Source organism: Bidens hawaiensis, unplaced genomic scaffold (genome assembly GCF_021521415.1).
Source record: "Bidens hawaiensis isolate Kalapana, Puna unplaced genomic scaffold, B.hawaiensis_p1.1 tig00027376_1, whole genome shotgun sequence".
Lineage (NCBI taxonomy): Eukaryota > Viridiplantae > Streptophyta > Magnoliopsida > Asterales > Asteraceae > Bidens > Bidens hawaiensis.
This window is the reverse complement of record NW_027494439.1, coordinates 123865-143197: the sequence shown is the minus strand read 5'-3', so window position 1 is coordinate 143197 and position 19333 is coordinate 123865. Positions and strand designations below refer to the sequence as shown.

General features: G+C 35.5%; 1 protein-coding gene and 1 pseudogene across 1 annotated transcript; both read left to right on the top strand.

Annotated features, from left to right (window-relative positions):
• Window positions 1-509: 509 nt before the first annotated feature.
• Window positions 510-2047, top strand: LOC143575429 (pentatricopeptide repeat-containing protein At5g15010, mitochondrial pseudogene; annotated as a pseudogene).
• Window positions 2048-12026: 9979 nt separating this feature from the next.
• On the top strand, window positions 12027-14264 carry LOC143575428 (ricin B-like lectin R40G3). Its single transcript, XM_077059812.1, has 3 exons — window positions 12027-12257; window positions 12784-12906; window positions 13999-14264. The coding sequence occupies exons 1-3, from the start codon at window positions 12027-12029 to the stop codon at window positions 14257-14259; spliced, it is 615 nt and encodes a 204-aa protein (XP_076915927.1). The 3' UTR covers window positions 14260-14264.
• Window positions 14265-19333: the final 5069 nt, after the last annotated feature.

The window sequence follows — 19333 nt, the reverse complement described above, 5'->3', positions numbered from 1 at the left end:
CAAAATATCAAAAATCTCTTAGACTTTAAACCGGTTTGCCGGTTTAAACCGGTATTTTAGGAAAAACCGTCAGTTCTATGTTCTAGCAAACCGTCAAAAATATCAGGCTCAAAATACCGGCCTGATATGTGAAGCCCGGTATTACCGGTTCAACCCGCCAGTATGAACCGGTATTTAAAACACCGCCTGAAATGGTACATTTTATAGGATATTTAGTTTTCAATTATCTTAAATGGAAAATATATAATTTAATAAAAAAATATTGGTACTTAAATACTTGCGGAAAGAGGCAAGAACGCCCTCTAGGTTTTATAGGAAAACAGAAGCAGTTCTCTCTGGGGCATTTCATCGAACACCTGGTATGTGTTGTTTCTGTACTTTGTTTCTTGTAACTCTACTTCTGCTCATGTACGCATATTGCTTCCTTCGACTCAAACCCACTTCACCCAATCACCCTCATGACACCATCATGCTTCCATTCCCAAACTAGGTTTACATTTACAATTACAATGTGGATATACAGAACCAAATTCAGCCCATCATCATTATTATTATCACTTTCAAATCACAACAGTTTCAGTTCAACCACTTGCAGAATCTTATCTCAACATGTTAATCCATCAAACCCCTTGCACAATTTCTCAATTAAACCCCCTAATTTACGAAACCCAGATTCCGATGATGATCTAATTTTGGTTAAAGATTCTGTCAAAAGACATGAAATTGATGCACAAGTGAAGTTAATAATTGACATAATCGGACCACCGGGTCGAGATTTTGCGTCTGTGAGGTCCAATCTTGCGAAATGTGACGTGGCAGCCTCGCCGGAATTGGTAACAGAAGTTCTTTCTCAGGTGAGGAATAATTGGAAAGCCACGTTTACGTTTTTCCAATGGGTCCGAAAACAACCGAATTACGCGCATTCGTACCGTGACTACCATTGCGTGATCTCGGTTTTGGGGAAAATGAGACGGTTCAATGCGGCGTGGGCGTTAGTAAGTGAAATGAACAAGGGTGGAGGAAACGGTGGGGCGTCGATGGTGACACCGCAAACGTTGTTAATCATGATCAGAAGGTATTCAGCTGTTCATGATGTAGACAATGCTATTAAAACGTTTTATGCGTATAAACGATTTAACTTCCGAGTCGGTGATCACGAGTTTCATGATCTTTTATCTGCGCTTTGTCGGTACAAAAACGTTAAAGAAGCCGAGGTTTTGTTGAAACGTAACGAAGATGTGTACGCTTTGACAACGAAGAGTTATAATATTATTCTTAACGGATGGTGTAACTTTATTTGCAGTCCACGCGAGGGACGAAGGGTATGGTGGGAGATGTGTAATAAAGGGGTCCCGAGGGATGTGGCATCGTATTCGACGATTATTACTTGTTATTCTAAATGTAATGAAGTTAGAGAAGTGATCAAGATTTTTAACGAGTTGAAAGGTTCAGATGTGAAACCGGATATAAGGATTTACAACGGTGTGATTCACGCGTTTTGTAAATCCGGGCTTGAGACGGAAGCGCGTGAGCTTATGAAGTCGATGAAGGAAAAGGGGATTCGTCCAAATGTGGTTACTTACAACTTGTTGATTAAAGGGGAAATCTTCGGATGCGTTTAAGGTGTTCGATGATATGCTTGAAAGAGGGTTGGTGCCTACTGTTCAAACATACCATGTTTTTTTCCGCGCGTGTAGGACGTCTAAAGAGGCGCTTTTGATCTTGCAAAAGATGAATCAAATGGGGTGTTGCCCGAATCATGATACGTATACTATGCTGATTAGGAAGTTTTGTAGATGGCGTGATTTTGAGAACGTCTGGAAGTTATGGGATGAGATGGTTCGAAATGGGCTTGACCCGGATCGGAGTGCTTATGTGGCGTTGGTAAACGGGCTTTTTTTAAATAGAAAGTTGGAGGAAGCGTATAAGTATTATTTAGAAATGAAGTCGAAAGGGCTGTTGCCTGAGCCCGAGATGGAAGAAACAATGCGAGCTTGGATAGCGGGAAAGAAAGCAGTCAATGATCGAGTCATGAACCCAGTGTAGTAGCGGGTAGCGTGTTGTTTAGACAATAGTTTTATATGTGATTGTGATATCTGACTCTGAGTTCTGTAAAATATTCAGGGTGTGGATTATTTTGATGTTTTGGTTATATTTATTTAAGGTTTTAGGTTTTGTTTAGTTTGCTTAATATTTTAGGGAAAGTTTTGTAGAAGAGTTTATGGTTGTCAAGAAACATGAATTTGATACATATATATAAACATAAGAGCAGTAAAGTTATGAGCATCCCACATATAAAGAATTTCTACTCCAAGTCTCTACCAATTTGGTGATATTATAATACAAGACCAAACGAACAAATCTAAATTGAACGATGTGACGAGATGAAAAAATACAAACAATTAAATCAAACGATTAAGGACAAGAGTAGAGGTGCACAAATCGGGTTCATCTGGAAAACCCGAACCGGTTCGAAACCGGTTTTTTCACACCGGGTTGTAAAATGGAACCGGTTCCAATCAAGAACCGGTTCGGTTCCCGACCCGAACCGATGCCCAGATATGCTAACTTTTAAGAACCGGGTAGGGTACGTAAAAACCGGTTCCACCGGTTTTTTTTGAAATTTAAATATTATAGCCGTTAGGAACCGGTTCCAACGGCTATATAGCCGTTTTTGACCGTTGGAACCGGTTTTTTAACTACAAATAGGTTATTTTCTTACTATAAATAGCAAGGTTTGTTTGTGTACTTGTTAAACCACTTCCAAAACTATAAAACACACTCCAAACCACAATTAACCTTAAACCGACAACAAATGGCAACTAATGATGACGTTGTTATGGTGATCGAAACAACAAGATGCCCCGATGTTTGGGTTCATTACGATTTGTGTCTCATGACCGACTCACATGAGTTGGCACGTTGCAAATATTGCTCGAAGTTTCTTAAAGCAGGGTCCAACTCGACATTACGAAAACATACGAGTAAGTATTGTCGAGAGAAAAGAAGGTTGGAAGCTAAAAAAACGGAAGTGGGAGAGTCGTCCGGCTCTACAACCCAAAAATAAGTATTCCCGGATTAAAACGACGGACTTTGTTTTTTATGTTTTAGTTGTTATGTTTAGTATCGTTTATGTTTTAATAATGTTTGTAATAGTTATTTTTTAAATAAATAAAATGTTCGTCGTTATTAAAAAAGTAACAAAAATTAATCATGAGTAACAAAAGTAATTATAATAAAACAAATCAAAACTAAATACTAAAGGAGTAGTATTTTATTTTGTTTTTGAGTTTGGTGGTGAAACAAGTGGTGGAAACAAGTTATATATAGGTTTGGGCATCAAAAACCGGTTCCAACGGCTATATTACCGTTGGAACCGGTTCCAACGGATCTATTGTCTCAAAAACCGGTTCCAACGGCTATATTACCGTTGGAACCGGTTCCAACGGCTAATTGGTGTCTAAAAAACCGGTTCCAACGGCTATATTACCGTTGGAACCGGTTCCAACGGCTAGTTTGACTTTTGTTTGACCCTTCAAAAAACACCCGTCGGAACCGGTTTTTCCAGGTACGAACCGAACCGGTTCCAATTAAGAATCGGGTAGGAACTGATACTGACATACAAATAGGAGAACCGGGTACGATTTTCGGGTACGATTTTCGGACCGGGTATTGTACCAACCGGGTTGGAACTGGAACCGGTTCCGGTTCGGTTCCACCAGTTAGGTTCCGGAACCGGTTTTTTTGTGCACGTCTAGACAAGAGTGCTAATTAAGTCCAGCATGATTGAGAAGGTATGCTTATGAAGTTACGATGATGCACACAAAAATGCACTCCTTTTCCTCTTTATCAAGACACGAGCCCATAACATGTAATCACTTAAGGGCCAAGCCCACTCATTAACTTGTGCCGTTTAACAGTGGCGGAGCCACATACATTCACCGGCCGAACCCGGTCAATTTTCGGTTTTATATATAACTAGTAAATTACCAGCGCATTGCGCGGGAAATCGTTCAGTAAAACCCAAGCGTAGTAGTGGACAGTTAACACGAATTCGGTGAATATAAGCGCAATAGCGGAGAGTTAACACGAATTCGGTGAGTATTTGCTATTAGTACCCGTACGTTCGTAAAACCCGAGTGTTATGACGGTGTGTTGACGTGAATTCGGTCAGTGTTAGTTATGTTCGTTAAGGTATAAGCAACGTTAGCGGGAAATCGTTCAGTAAAACCCAAGCGTAGTAACGGAAAGTTAAACACGAATTTGGTGAATATTTGCTATGTTCATTACGACATTGGAACTAAACCAAAAAAAAGTTTGTTAAATTAACATGTTTAAAATTAAAACAAAAAAAAAAAGTAGCGGCAAAACCTAGCTATTGGTACCCGTACATTGGTAAAACCCTAGTGTTACGACGGTGTGTTGGCGTGAATTCGGTTTGTGTTAGTTACGTTCATTAAGGTATAAGCAACGTTAGTAAAACCCGGCGTTGTATGTCTTGGACGCTGAGGCTGTAAGTCTACGCGAATTCGACCAGTTTTCGTCGTGCATGTTATGGTTTCCGTTGCGTTCATTATTGTCACACCCTCAAAATCCACTAACGGAGTTTTACCGCCAGAGGGTGTGAACTAACAGGATCGCAATCATTAGTTATAATCAAACCATAAAACAATGTTTCAAAACCATGAAAACGTTTACGAGTAATTAAATGCGGAAGCGTAAAACCATAGAAAACAATGTTACGTCACGCAGGACGACTTAAAACCCAATGATAACAGTTTAAAAATAAGTTTGCATAATTAAAATGTTTCAAGCAATGCATGTTCCTAAACCGCGCGCCCGCCTCGGCTACCTGAGAATAACATACTAAAAGTGTCAACACAAGGTTGGTGAGTTCACAAGTTATATAAAAATAAATGTTTAGCGTTTGCGTTCAGCGTTTTGCGTTACAACGTTTTGCTTTACAGCGTTTTGCGTTACCAGATAGTGTTATGTCAATTATATATCTATAGGTAGCTAGCCTATAAAACAAGTATCACTAAGTGTTCGACACCGAAGCTGACTGTTTATCATTTGCCTTGCCACCAGGTCATCCAGACCATGGTATGTGTTTAGCCAAGATTACACCCGCTCGACCTCCAGTCGAGTTTAGCGTTGGGTGGGGTTTGTCAAACCCAGTAGTACTACTCAACAGTGACTCGCTATTATCCAAATATTAACCGGTTCGATGTTATGAAGGACTTTAGTTAACGCGTTTGCCACTTAGTCTTTACAAGTGATATATAATTTTTTAACAAAAATCTTAAATGCGTTTCGGAGTATGTTATCTCCCCCAAGAGAAAAGCATTTAAAACAGTTTAAAAGGGAAAGTGAAACTCACTGTCTGCCAAGATATTCCCAAATTAAATCACCAAGGTGCGCGTCACAGAAAAACTCTCTAGCGTTCTAAAACAACAAAGAGATTTTTCTAAGTGTCGGAATATTATCGAGTCTCTAGACCCGGCACATAATACCTATGCATATAACATGTTTCGTGTTTCGTTTGTGAATTGTGTGTGACTTTAACAAATGTATTTGTTATACGTTACATGTGTAAGCAATAATTTACGTGTCATGTATTCATAAAGTACATCACTAGCAATTACTCCCCACGAGGGCAATTTGGTCAAATCATTACAATCAATTAACAATTATTCCCCGCAAGGGCATTTTGGTCAAAACATGACAATTAACTTGCAATCATTCCCCTCAAGGGCAATTTGGTCAAAACACGATAATAAGTTAGCAAGTATCATGTTTCATGCATTTTCACAAAACTCAGCAGCTAGTTTCACCGAGACAGAAATTCTACTTGAAAGATTGTACTATCTCACCGATCATAGCATCTCAATTAATTTACCAAAAATCATCACAGAAGCATATATGTCTTAGGTTTTCAGAACATATTTTATTATATTTTTATTCCACATAGTTTTCTCACAATCATCAAATCATTACAGCAAACTCATAACAGTCAAACTCATGCGTAACAGAATGTTATTTGCAATTTCCGTTAAATGAAAAGTCCAATAAATGCAAGACCACTTGGGTTAGGTTCCTAACTCAATGAGTCAACTTCCAGAAGTGGAACCAACCCAATTGGTCTCGTAGTTCATGAGATATAACATTTACAAAACAACCTAACAGCAGGTCTAACAGCTCAGCTTTGCACAACGTTTTTGTAAAATCATAAAAGTTAACTTCTACTTGTCCAAAAATTACAAGTTTATATTCTTTAGAAACTAGACTCAACCTAGTTTACTGTAGTATCAATAATCTCAACCAATTTTCAAATTTACACTTCGTTACAGTCACTTAAACATCAATAACACATTCTGTCCAGAAACTGTTTGCATCCAAACTCAACATATTAACTATCTATGAACTATCATGCATTCATATAACACTCTAGACTCCATAAACACCATCCATGCACATAAATTACACATTACATACATGATTAGGGTTTTTGTTTGAACTCAAATCAAAAACACAACAATTAACGTGTAACAATATCAATACTAGTTATCATATCATTATCAAATCAACAATCATATTAACTTCCTATACACACATAATCGGCCAATCTAGGGTTTTCAATTAACCCACCAAACATCAAAATCAAGTATAAAGGATGCATAGGATAATCGATTATACATTTCTAGCACCTAATTCTTCAATCAAACACTTGAATTCTTGGTTGTATATGTGTGTGTAAGTCGACGGCAGCCAAGGAGCAAGGGGGTGGGGTTTCCGATCGGGGTCTTGGGGAGAAAGAAAATAATAGTTAGGGTTTAGTTATTATTAATATTTATAGAATACTATGTTACACTTTGGCCCTTCCACTTCTAAGTATTACTTATCTAGCTTAACTTACTTGTTTACATCTTGAGTTAACGTTTATAACCATGTTATCACATAACACATAAGTCTAACACATAATTATCACATAATTACTGTTTTGACGTTTTTCGTTTATTCATCAATCGTTTGCGTCAACTCGTTTGCGTTTCGGTGCAATTCCCGAAAGACTACACATGTAGTAAGTGTTAAGCGTCATTTAAACCCTAGTTTAAATGTAATGAAGTGTGCGTTATAGATTCAGTGATCTTAAGTTTGAATTGACGGAGTTGAGTTAACGGAGTTAACCTGAAATTGACGATTGTCACAATTATGGTACGAAAACTAAAACAAAGATAAAATAAAAATTGAGGTGGACCAATGGGTGGCATCGATTGTTAAAATCGGGTGTTGGTAAAACCCAAGTGGTTGCAGTCGTTGAGGTGGCGAGCTACAGGAATTTGGTCGGTTTACGTCATGCTCGTTACGGTGCCGGGGTGATGGTTGGGTAAAAGTTAGTTATTATTATATATTAATTAGTTATATTTAGGTTAATAAATGGATGAACAATGGTACTTCAAGCCTTGTTATGTGTTTTTAGGACATTGGAAGTTAAGGAGCCTAAACGAGCTAATTCAGAGCCATCCAGATGAAGATTAAGCAAGCCTCAAGATGATGGAAGCATGGGGAAACATGTATTGAGGGTTAAGAAGGATTCGGGAAAGGATTGGATGAGAAACTTGAAGCCGAAGTGAAAACTGAACAAGATGGGTTACCAGGAAAGTGTCTTTTAGTAAAACGGGCATATCTCGGCCTAGAAAATGAGTTACGGGACTCATAATATATGAATTTCATGTTTCTTGACTAGACGAATCTGAATATGAAGTCAGTTGCATCTTTGCGATATGCGAAGATGCTGGAAATGCATCTTTGCGATACGCGAAGATACTTAAAGTCGGCAAAAGTTAGGGTTTTCACTATATAAACGATTTTTCGACCCTATTTCGGATATCACGACTTCCAGAGGCAAAAGAGGCTGCTTAGGACGATTTTCCACCGTTCCAAGGCTTCCGGTTTGTCCTAAGATCTTATGTTCATCAAGATAAGTATTTTAACGATTATGTCGATGCTCGGCTAAGTTCCCGTGTTCGTTCTAGGCTAAGGTTTTGTGTGAAATACTGTTGAGAACAGATTCTTGTGCTTAATGAATAGAGCTTGATTGATTTTACATGAATTTGTCTTGCTTAATTAGTTATTTGGTTGATTAAAGGTTGTGTTTGTGATTATTGATTTGTGTAACGTTTGTTTGGTTGTTCATCAACATTTAGGGTTTAAACTCTTGTGTCATTGAACTAAAATCATCAAACCTTATCATTGAGTTAGTTGTCCTAGACATAGATTTGACAATTGTGGAGTCTGAGTTCATTTGTGTCAACGATTCGGTTAGGGTATCGTTTGTCATCATAAATCAAACCATAAGACTAGCAATTATTATAATACTAAAGACTAAAGAATCTGTGATTAACGTATGGAACACATAACCCGAACCTAGAATGAATGCTTTTAATTAATATTGTTTACAAATCTTTTTAAGTAATCATTTAGTTTTAATTAAATCTTTTTCTAAAAACCGTTTGACATCGTTTGTCCGCCTTAGTTTAATAATTAACTTAGTAATATTAAATTAACACTTTCCTTGAGTTCCTGTGGAGACGACCTTACTTACCGTACTTATTATAGGTATTTAAGTCTTTTTAATTGATTGTTTGACTAGACCGCGGCAGCCTACATCACCGGGACCAAAAGAAATTGTTCGGTTACATTCGTCACGATACAGGAACCAAAGTGAAAAAAATATATAAATTGAGGTGGACCAATGGTGTGGCGTGGTGTCTGAATCCAGGCGTTGTCGATCATGGGCTTGGAGACGGTGAGAGTACGCGAACTCAGAGTGTCTAAATCCAGGCATTGTTCAAACCCAAGCGTTGTCGATCCCGGACGTAAAGACGGTGAGAGTACGCGAACTCGATCGGTTAAAACAAAAAATAAGGTAAAAGAAATTTTTGACGTACAATTTACCATTACCAAAACTTAAGAAAACAAAAACAAACAAAATGGTTGGATGAATGTGAAATTTATGGGGAAAAAGAAAGGAAGAAAACACTTTCTTGTAGCAAGAATCGAACCGGGGTAAACTCCAACTCAAGGAAACACAACCAAAGCCAACGGACCAGAACCAACTTAGCTATTTTAATTGCACAAATATCTAATATATATTAAAATACCGAGCGTCATACAGCAAGCAGACACAAATATGGTTAGTATCTGTTACGTTCGTTGGGTATAAGCATAACTTTAAAAAAAAAACAAACTATTTTGAAATGCAAAAAAAAAAAACAATAAAATAGTCAAAGATAATCTTGTGGCGCCGACAAGTCAATTTTACTTCTATATAGATAATCTATAGATACGATTAACAAGAGAATCCATTGTTTTTCGGCAATCGGACCCGGTATCATTTTTTATAAAAATAGAACCCGGTATCATTTTTATAAAAATATTTGAATCCATTGATTATGAAAAATTGAGTTAAATAATTTTTTAGAAATAAATATATTTTTATAAAATATAAAAAGCTTTTAAAAAACTATAAAAATTACTAACAAACAGTATAAATAAGCCAAAATAACTAATTATATATATATATATATAAAAGAAGCCCATTATTATTAACAGACTGGGCTAATAAGCCCAACAAATTAATATTAAACATAATATTTAAATAAAAATTAAATAGTAAAAAAGCCAAAAACAGCAACCGACCAATTTCTTTTCTGTCGACGAGGTCTAAACTATCGCCTCCTTCGCAGTTCGGGCCTGAAAACAATGACGATATACTTTTGTTATGATAGTGATATTTCGTTTTATTTGTTTGGCCGAATGACCGACCCGACCCATCCGGGCCCAAAAACTTTGATGCTGGAAAAAACCGAGCACCAAAAAATCCCGAATCTGTAGGAAAAAATTTCTGACTCCGCCACTGGTTAATGCTAAGCCCATGCGAATCAACCAAGCAGTAGTCAAAGCTCGTTAAAGTCCAACAACAACTTATCTTAAAAATAAAATATGGTATTAAAAGTTAAGAGAACTTTTGTAAAACATAATATGTTTGAAACTGAATTCTAAATAAGCATTTATTTCAACAATGGTCATATGAAGAATTATCGTGATCGTATGCCTACTACCGAGGTTCACAACGGAATTTTTTGGATTCGTTTTCGATGATTGTAACAACAAAATTTAGAAAAGTGGCATGCTTGTTTTTAGGAGTATTATAGTATAATGTGTAAGGTGTAGTATATATCAATAAGTGTGTGCTCGTCTCCACACCAAATGAGTTGATGAGTTTTGATTATGTGTGATAAAGAAGACTAGTCTTTGTCATTGCAACTTGCAAGGATGGGCACATGGCGTTCGGTAATTTAACTAGTAACTGAAATGGTTTTAGAATTGAATTTGTTATATAAACGTGGAGGGAGGCATGTGGTTTGATTGGGATATTCGAGTCGGCCATCACTTTATCAATTATTATGCAATTCAGGTTTGCTGGTTATTAAGAATTTACGAACATTTTTATGTATCTGGTCAACTTTTATAAATAAATGTATGTGTAGGGAGAAGCGATGAAAAACTCTAAAAAAACGTAAAGTTTTTATAGCAGATTTTGATGGAATCTTGTGTCGTATCATATAATTGGCAAAAACTTAAGCCGCGGTAGATAATTTACAGGCATTTGTCTGGTATCAAATAAATGACAAATCTAATGAGAAAAACGTTATTTGATACTCATTTTTCAATTTTCATATGGACGTATAAATTTTTAATAAGAAAAACTCTATTTGATACTCATCTCTCTGTTTTCATATGGGCGTATGATCTATGAAAATCTAATAAGAAACACATGATTTGATACTCATTTGTTTGTTTAAATATGGGCGTATGATCATTTGATTGGGAGGTCAAGTTAGGTCGTATGAGTTAGGCAACATGCCTGATGACCGATATGACATGGACAATCTATTTGTTGGATCAGACATCATACAGATTGTTTTGATCAAAAATTAGCAAAGCAATTTTGTGAACAAATTCGTTAAGTGAGGTAGTATGTTCTTCAATAATACGATAAGTGCGAAAAAAGTAAAGATTAGACACTTGATTTTAATTACCACATGTGAAAAAAATCAGTGTTCTTAAATGTTTGAGTAGATTAAACTTAAGATTTTATTAAAAACACAAGTCTTAAAATGAAAATATGATATTATGCAAATTGCAATGTGTTTTAATATTCTTTTTAGCTTTATTTTATTTTAACGGACAAATAGGATTTTTTTTTTCTTTTTAGCTTTTTTTTTTTATCATCGTTACACAACTACAAAATTAAATACAGCTAAAAAAAATAAATGTGGCAACTAATACATGCATGAATTTAGGACAACCTGTTTTGTTTTCTCCTTTCTCGGTTTTTATTATATTAACCTTTCTAAAAAAGTTTGTTTTGTTCTTATTAATTGAACATTAAATAAAACTTCAAAATAAAATTTATTTTCATTTTATCACACAACTTATTTGTTAATCAGATCACATATAAGGCTATGAGAAGATTTTCGACACGTGGTGTCACTTCAGTAGATGAGTTATTATCATTTTAGAGGTGTAGCGGTGTTGTAGCCCAAAAATCACCCCCCCCTCCCCCAAAACGCTTGCCCATTTAATAAAAAAACATATTTCTTTTTAATCCAACGGCGACAAAAGTATGTCGCTCCCTGAAACCGCCCCAATATCGCCCCGTTATCGTCCAAAGTCACCCAAAAACCACCAACTTGTCGCCCCACTACGCATACACTAAAACAATAGTCAGCAAGATTTTTATTGTAATTTTTTACGCGCTTTTAGAGTTTTAGTGTTATATCAATCCTCGTATCATAAGACCACACACGTGGTCATGCCATTGAAAAAAAACAATTAATCGCGGGCACCACTTCCACACCGGCCAAAATAAAGATCTTCCAACTACCTCTTTATATATCTACTTCCTCTATATAAGTAACTCCTACATTCCAACACACGGCTCAACCAGGTTTCACACTATGGATCGCCACCACAATAACGTGCAGTCCCACCACCACCAACAACAACCGCAAGCTGCGGTTGCAGTCCATCATGACTCTCACCACACCACCAACAGCACCCACACCCCAAAGTACACGGACAACAAACCCACTGTGAGGTTTTACTGCAAGGCCAAAACCGATTACTCGCTTACCATCCGCGATGGTAAAGTCGTTCTCGCACCTACCAACGCTTCAGATCATCATCAGGTATGCTCTCATAATCACGGGTTCATTGATCTAGTGTTTCTTGATCTTGACTCTGATCAAGGGCAAAGCTTGGACAAGTCGAAAATGGGTAAATTTACACAACGCATAAATTTTTTTGACAAAAAGCAGGTAAATTTACACAACTGCAAAAAAAAAAAAAAAAAAAAAAAACACGGAGGGCCCGGGAACTAAACTTCGCCCATGACTCTGATACCAATTGGTATACAAACGGTTGGCAAGCACCCAGATGCTTACTATATTAAGAAACTATCACAAAACTTAAATATAATATTGAAACCCTGCATGGTTTATATAGATCAAATATAATATAAACAGGTTTGTATCTAAACAATAAGAATTAAATTGACAAATAAAATTATCCCTAACAACTTGAATCAATCATTATCTTAACCAAAAACTATTTGTCCTCCATTTTTAAATCGAAATTGCCAACATGTTCGAGTTTACTGGGAACCTTTTTAATTATTTCTGGTTTGGTTGACATTGTTTTTCAACTCCTACACAGCATTGGATAAAAGATGAGAAGTATAGCACGAAAGTGAAGGACGAAGAGGGTTTCCCCTCTTTTGCTTTGGTCAACAAAGCTACTGGACAGGCAATTAAACACTCTGCCGCTGCCGAGCAACCGGTATGAATTTATTTACGCTCATAAATAGATCAAGTTAATTTGAATCGGAACCTAAATAACAGTGTTAAATGGGTTGTAGACCCAAAAATTGTATTAGACATAATTATGTTAATGAACCGAACCATTCAAGGGAAATTCGTATATTTATAGACGAAGGAACTGTTTTGGTCAAAAATTACCGAAACAATTAAGTGATCAAAATTAGAATGTGAGGTAGTGTGTTTTTCAGAAAACTGACAAGTAAATGTAGTAAAATAAATGGTTGAAACAAGCTATAGCAAGGAAAAACCCTTGATCCTATTGAGGATCTCCGGCAAAAAACCTCCTGAGGGGAAAATTATCCACATGACTCAGATTTTATTAATGAAAAAGTTTACAAATCGAGAGACAATTGCAATGGCGTTTAAGTTGCACTAGTGAAAATGTTGTGAGTGCAAAAGTGTTGTGTTTCTAAGTCATGCATGAGCCTTATTATATAGTGAAGGAAAATAGCTGGTATCCCGAAAATCTAGCCTATTTGCTAGGTTTTCAGCTTCGGCAACACTCATATAGCCGTTATAGACCATTCTTCACGTGCCTTTATTCATCCAGCTATTAAGTCTTCCGTAAAAATAAGTATTATAGCAGTCACCTTTATAGTCACCTTTATAAAAGTAATTAATATCTAATGAAATAAATGTAGCTGCTTCCGAGGATCCCACCTGATTACTAGGACTTTAACTTGTTCATTACACCTAGTCGTTATGGACCCACTCCACACGTTTGTCTTCGGTTATTAACAAGTCTTTTTAGTTAATTAAGTCACCAATGATCACCTGCAAGAATAAGTCAAGGCTAATATCGAAATAAACCGTTAGCACTCAGGATCCTAAAAAAAGTTGAAGTCAGGATCTCGGCGAGATTAGGGATCCTGGAGAATCATAAAATTGATCCACAACAGAAACATGAACGAAAGTGTTTGTACATTTAGATCACGTCTTCAAGCACTCTTTTCTTGATGCCTTGTTTGGTTACCATATCATGCTTCATAATCATTTTGAAAGCCCAATGCCAAACACCCCCTGATATATCAATTTATGAATGTTTGTGCAGGTTGAGCTGGTGGAATACAATCCAGATAAGCTTGATGAGTCTGTTCTTTGGAGCCAGAGCAAGGATTTGGGTGATGGTTTTCATGCAGTGAGGCAGGTTAATAAGATCAAACTCAATGTGGATGCCTTTAATGGTGATAAAGATCATGGTGGTGTTCATGATGGCACCAAAATTTATCTCTGGGGTTGGACCAAGGGTGATAACCAGCGGTGGACCACCGCGCCTTTCTGTAAGTTTCGTGACTCGAGACTGTTGTGTTAATGTTAGGGCTGCTTAACAAGCGAGCCAAGCCGAGACACCTTCGGTTTAGGTTTGAGCTTAAAAATTCTTTAACGAGCTGAAATCTGAGCTTGAACTTGACTCGGTATAAGCTCGAGCCAACTTATATATATATTTTTAGAATATTAATTATTTTGTATTTTTCAGATATGATAGATACAACATAAAAAGTGAGAAGGTGATGATTTTTTTATAAAGCAGGCCAAATAGTGAGCTCACGTCCGCTCCAGATTTATAATAATAATAGTCGGCTCGAGTCGGCTTGAAAATTATATATATAAGCTGGTTTTGAATGAGCTTTTTCAGCTATTTTTAAAGATCGATTTTAAGTGAGCTAAAAACTATTTGATTGGCCTAATAAATGTTAACTTCTCTGATAATTATAATTGGACTTCTGTTTCAAATGATTTGAACAGTTTTTAACTTATAGGAGCTACAAGACGAATGAATGGTTTATGGTCTTCTGATTGTATGTTCTATGCATATATGCAGGATATATCGTGTGTGTTGTTCATGCCCACAGTGATGCTCATGATGTGTATGTTTGAATGATGTTTTATTTAAAGTTGTGGCGGTGTATTTTAAATAGCATGATAGTCGACCCGTTACAAGGATCGACACTATGGCTAGTACTTGCTTGAGAAGCTATTAATGTTTATGTTGTTTGTTTGTATATAGATATAAATGTGTGAGAATAATATATGTGGACTTGAGAGATTTCGGTTTCTTGCATTCGATGTTAACATATTTCAAGACAACCGTAAGCAAGTTTCTTCAATATTCCACTAAAATAACTCATACATTTAAAAAAAAAAGGGTAATAAATAGATTTTATTTAAAAAAAACAGTAATGTAAACAGTGTTGCAAAAGTTGCTAGGTGGACCCTAGGCGGACGATTGGGGAGTTGGGAGTAGTTGGATTACTCGGGGAGTACTCTAGCTAACTCAGCAACTTTTAAATGACTTTTAACTGACTTTTAGAGAACCCTAGCTCGCCTAGCCCGACTTTTGACCACCTAGCCCGACTTTTTGCCGACTTTTAGAAATTCCTAGCCTGACTAACCCGATTTTTGACCGCCTAACCCGACTAGTCCGACTTTTGACCGCCTTCGACTAATCCAGACAGACTTGGAAAAAGTCTCCAAGGTAGGGGTCCGAGGACCGACTAGTCGGCCTTGGAATCCGACTTTTACGACACTGAATGTAAATAAAAAGACTTCTAACTTCTAAAGGAAAGCCTGGTAAAAAGCTTGTGCCAGCTAGTAATATTCATGAATCAAAATTCCACCACTTGTTATAGTAGCCACATTTCATAGGCATATCACCTTCCGAAGATAGTTCTGCACCAGTGGTGGACCTAGCTTGTAAGCAGGGGTAGCATCCGCTACCCCTCAACTTTTCATCGGCAGTGAAAATTTATTAATCTTTTAGTCGGTTTTTGTATTTCATTACCCCTAAAAAAATAACATTACCCCTATTTGTATAAATCCATCCAAATTAAAAGCTAAAATCAATTAAAGTCCAACCAAATTAATGCTCAAAGCAAAAATTATTCGTTGTTCCCTGATTCTTGGACGCTCGATTTAGGTCAGACATTAGCATTCAACAAATCATTCAACCGCGGCTTTCACCCTACGCTTCCCTGAGCCTCTACTGCCCTCTTTTGGTCATCGGACCCCCACCCTACAGCCGAGTGGCTGATGTCCGATGCTCCCTCAGTCCCTCTTCTACAGGTCGACTTCTACTTGTTCAATTTAGGTGTTCTTCTACTCTTATCTAAAATTGTAATTGTTAATTTGTTTATATAAATTGTTAATTTGGAATTGTTTATATGCAATTGAATATTTGAATGATTGATTATGGTTTATTGGATATATTGATAATGTAAACTGGAAATTGGAATTGATTAAGAATTTGGGGTTTATATCTAAATTGGAATTGATTAGAGATTTAGGGTTTGTGTGTAAATTGAAATTGATTATGGGTTTATTGTTTAAATTTTGTTTCTTCTAAAATTAGGGAACTTGGAAGATGAAACGGCAAAATATTATTAGCAATCTTTTTAAACGAACCAAGAAAACGATGATATTAGTCAACACCAAGTTAAAAAAATTATTGCATGAAATACGGTAAGAAGGTTATTGTATGAAATACGGCAAAAAAAATGCGGTTATTTTATGAATATGGTAAAAAAAATCCGTTTATATTTCATGAAATATGGTAAAAAAAAATATTTTTGAACGTTACCCCTGAGATTTTGGTCTAGATCCGTTACTGTTCTACACCATCTTTTCCTTTATAATTAAACACATGCAATTAAAAAGATTATCACCACAACAGTGATTATTTGAGAAGCATGCAGAAGAGTTCATCATTAAATCTCAAAGTTCAGGTAACGAATACAATTAATCTTCAAATTAATTGCAAGTTTCGTATATAGTTTAGTTCCTAAATTTAATAATATATATGTTGTGGACGAGGAACAAGCTAGAGTTCAAATAAGCATGAAAGGGAAACATTTATCACCAAATATTTCAGAAAATATGAGTTTTCATGATGAATCTCCAATTTATAAATTATTATTATTTTTTGGAGTGAATACATGCAAGTCAATATTTATCTAGCTAGTTTGAATATATTTTAAAGTGCATCTTATTTAAAGTAATACATGCTAATCATTAAGTTCTTTAATTCAGGACATATATGCGTATAATTCAGGACATATATGCGTATGACGCGGAAACAATGAGGTTAAAAAGAAAGATCTATTTTTGTTCTTTTTGGAAAAGCTAAGGGGCTTAAAACGTCGTTTTGTAAACCTGATGGGGTGGTACGGATGACACGGAAACAATTCCGGGAGTTGAACGTAGAAGCTCATTTTGAACCAATGCTCGGATTCTAATGAAAGCAATTTCCTCTTAAATTTAGTTATTTATTAATTTATATGTATATAATATTATTTCACCCCACGAAAATAGGGGAAACTTTCAGAATTAGAGAAAAAGAAACGCGTTGACTTATCAAAGTCATGTACGGATGACGGTAAGCTGACGTCATCTGCCTCAATATTCATGATTGTTTTGACTTAACGCAAAATAACAAGATTATTAACGTAAATTTTTCTTTATGTTAATTAAGTTTATTAATGTTTGTTGACAATATGAAAATGGATCCAAAAATACAACTATATAGTAAATGCAATTATGCAAGCTTGTGTTAAGATAATACGGTAGGAAACCTTCAAAATAATGTAGGACGAAAATATATAAAAATACAACTAGATTTTAAATAATATTGGTGTTTTGTTGGTCATACACTTTAATTCGTGTTTAAGGAAGCCTCCAAACGGGTGTATAAAACACCATTTATAAACAATAACGTTAGTTACTTATAAACACTAGATTATGAGTCTATATGGTCTCTTGCTTTTATAATATGTTGATTTTCTTTAAGCTGGTTGAGTTCGCTAAAATCTTTTTATATGACAAGTAAAAGTGTTTTGTGCTTAATAACGCCAATATGCAAAGCATCTACAATAGTATAATGTAACAACGGTGGTGCGTGAGGAAGAATGTCCTCAAATGAATTCTATGATAAAGGTGAAATAGGAGTATGATTCTTAGAACTATTGGTAAAATCACGACTAATAAGAAATTAGATGGGCCAAGTACAGAACAACCGTTACAAGTACATCAGGGAGTTCATCATCCATTCTATCCAAATAACACAGCATTTACTAGAACTATAATGCCACCAAAAAAAAAAGAAGAAAAAAAAAAAAGATGAACGATGTCATCAAAAAGTCACTCGTTGATTCCTTTCGATTGGAAGACAATGTCATTTCTTATTCTTCAAGTAATCAACCCAGTGATAAAAATAATTGATCCCAATAGATCTTTTTTAGATGACACCAAATGAGCCAAACCAAGCCATAAGAGATGAATGGGCCCGATCAAATGGCAATGTGATACCCAGCCAGTTAGCAGTAAGTTTACTTCATGTCCCAAGGATCGAAGGGCAATAACCAAAGATATGATTACTCGACTCAGGTCATAGATTGCAAACATGATGCAAAAACCTTTATCGAGAATGTTGGAACGAGTAGGAAAACAATCCAATAAAACCCTTCAAGTACATATGTTATCTAAGGAATTGTTTGGATAAACATAGTTTAATGTGTGAACTTAGTAAAATTTAATAGCGTATGGATGTGTTTACTTCAGCTTAAGCATTATTTAATCCATAAACTTAAAGTTTGATAAACTCACAACTATTTATTAAATAATAATTCTATCGATCGATTTCATAACTTTTTCATAAATATTTATAAAGTCAAAATTAAGTATATCCAAACACTCCATAATTTTACATTTTTTTTTACTTAAGGTAATTTATATAGTAAAACTATTTATCAAAAACCATTTGATCAAATGATATCTTCATGTGCTATAAGGACTAAGGTGATCATTCCTATCTTGAATGTCGACGAGTCTAGTGGTGGGGAGTATACTATATTGTCGTCAAAAATTAAGTTTTACGAATCATTTAGAACACATTCAGTTTTAACTATATGCATAATTCGAAAAAAGAAACATGTTATAATATTAAAAAGAAAAATATATTAGTATTGATATGTGAAAAACAATGGGATAGATCTATGATTTATCATACATGGACGTTAATAAGATCCATTCATTTAGTAACACCTTAAAATGACATAGCCTTAAAATGATGAACGATGTTCATACTAGGAAATGCTTACAATGGATACCTAAAATCCATTCTGATTGTTCCGATAATTTAGGTGATAGGAAGTAACAAGAAATAATGATTGTATTTTCGATTAAAACATCTAAACATGTATTTGGTTCTGTATATGTTTAATTCAATTAAACACATATTAAAAAATATAAGTGTTGTTAAAGTTTTTTAAAATGAAAGATATGATCTCTCTATATTGATACGTAAAACAACGATTGAAAGTAAAAGGCGCGATGCTTTCTTTTTTTTCATTTTAACAAAACAATTTTTTTTGAACGACCAACTAAGTAACGCC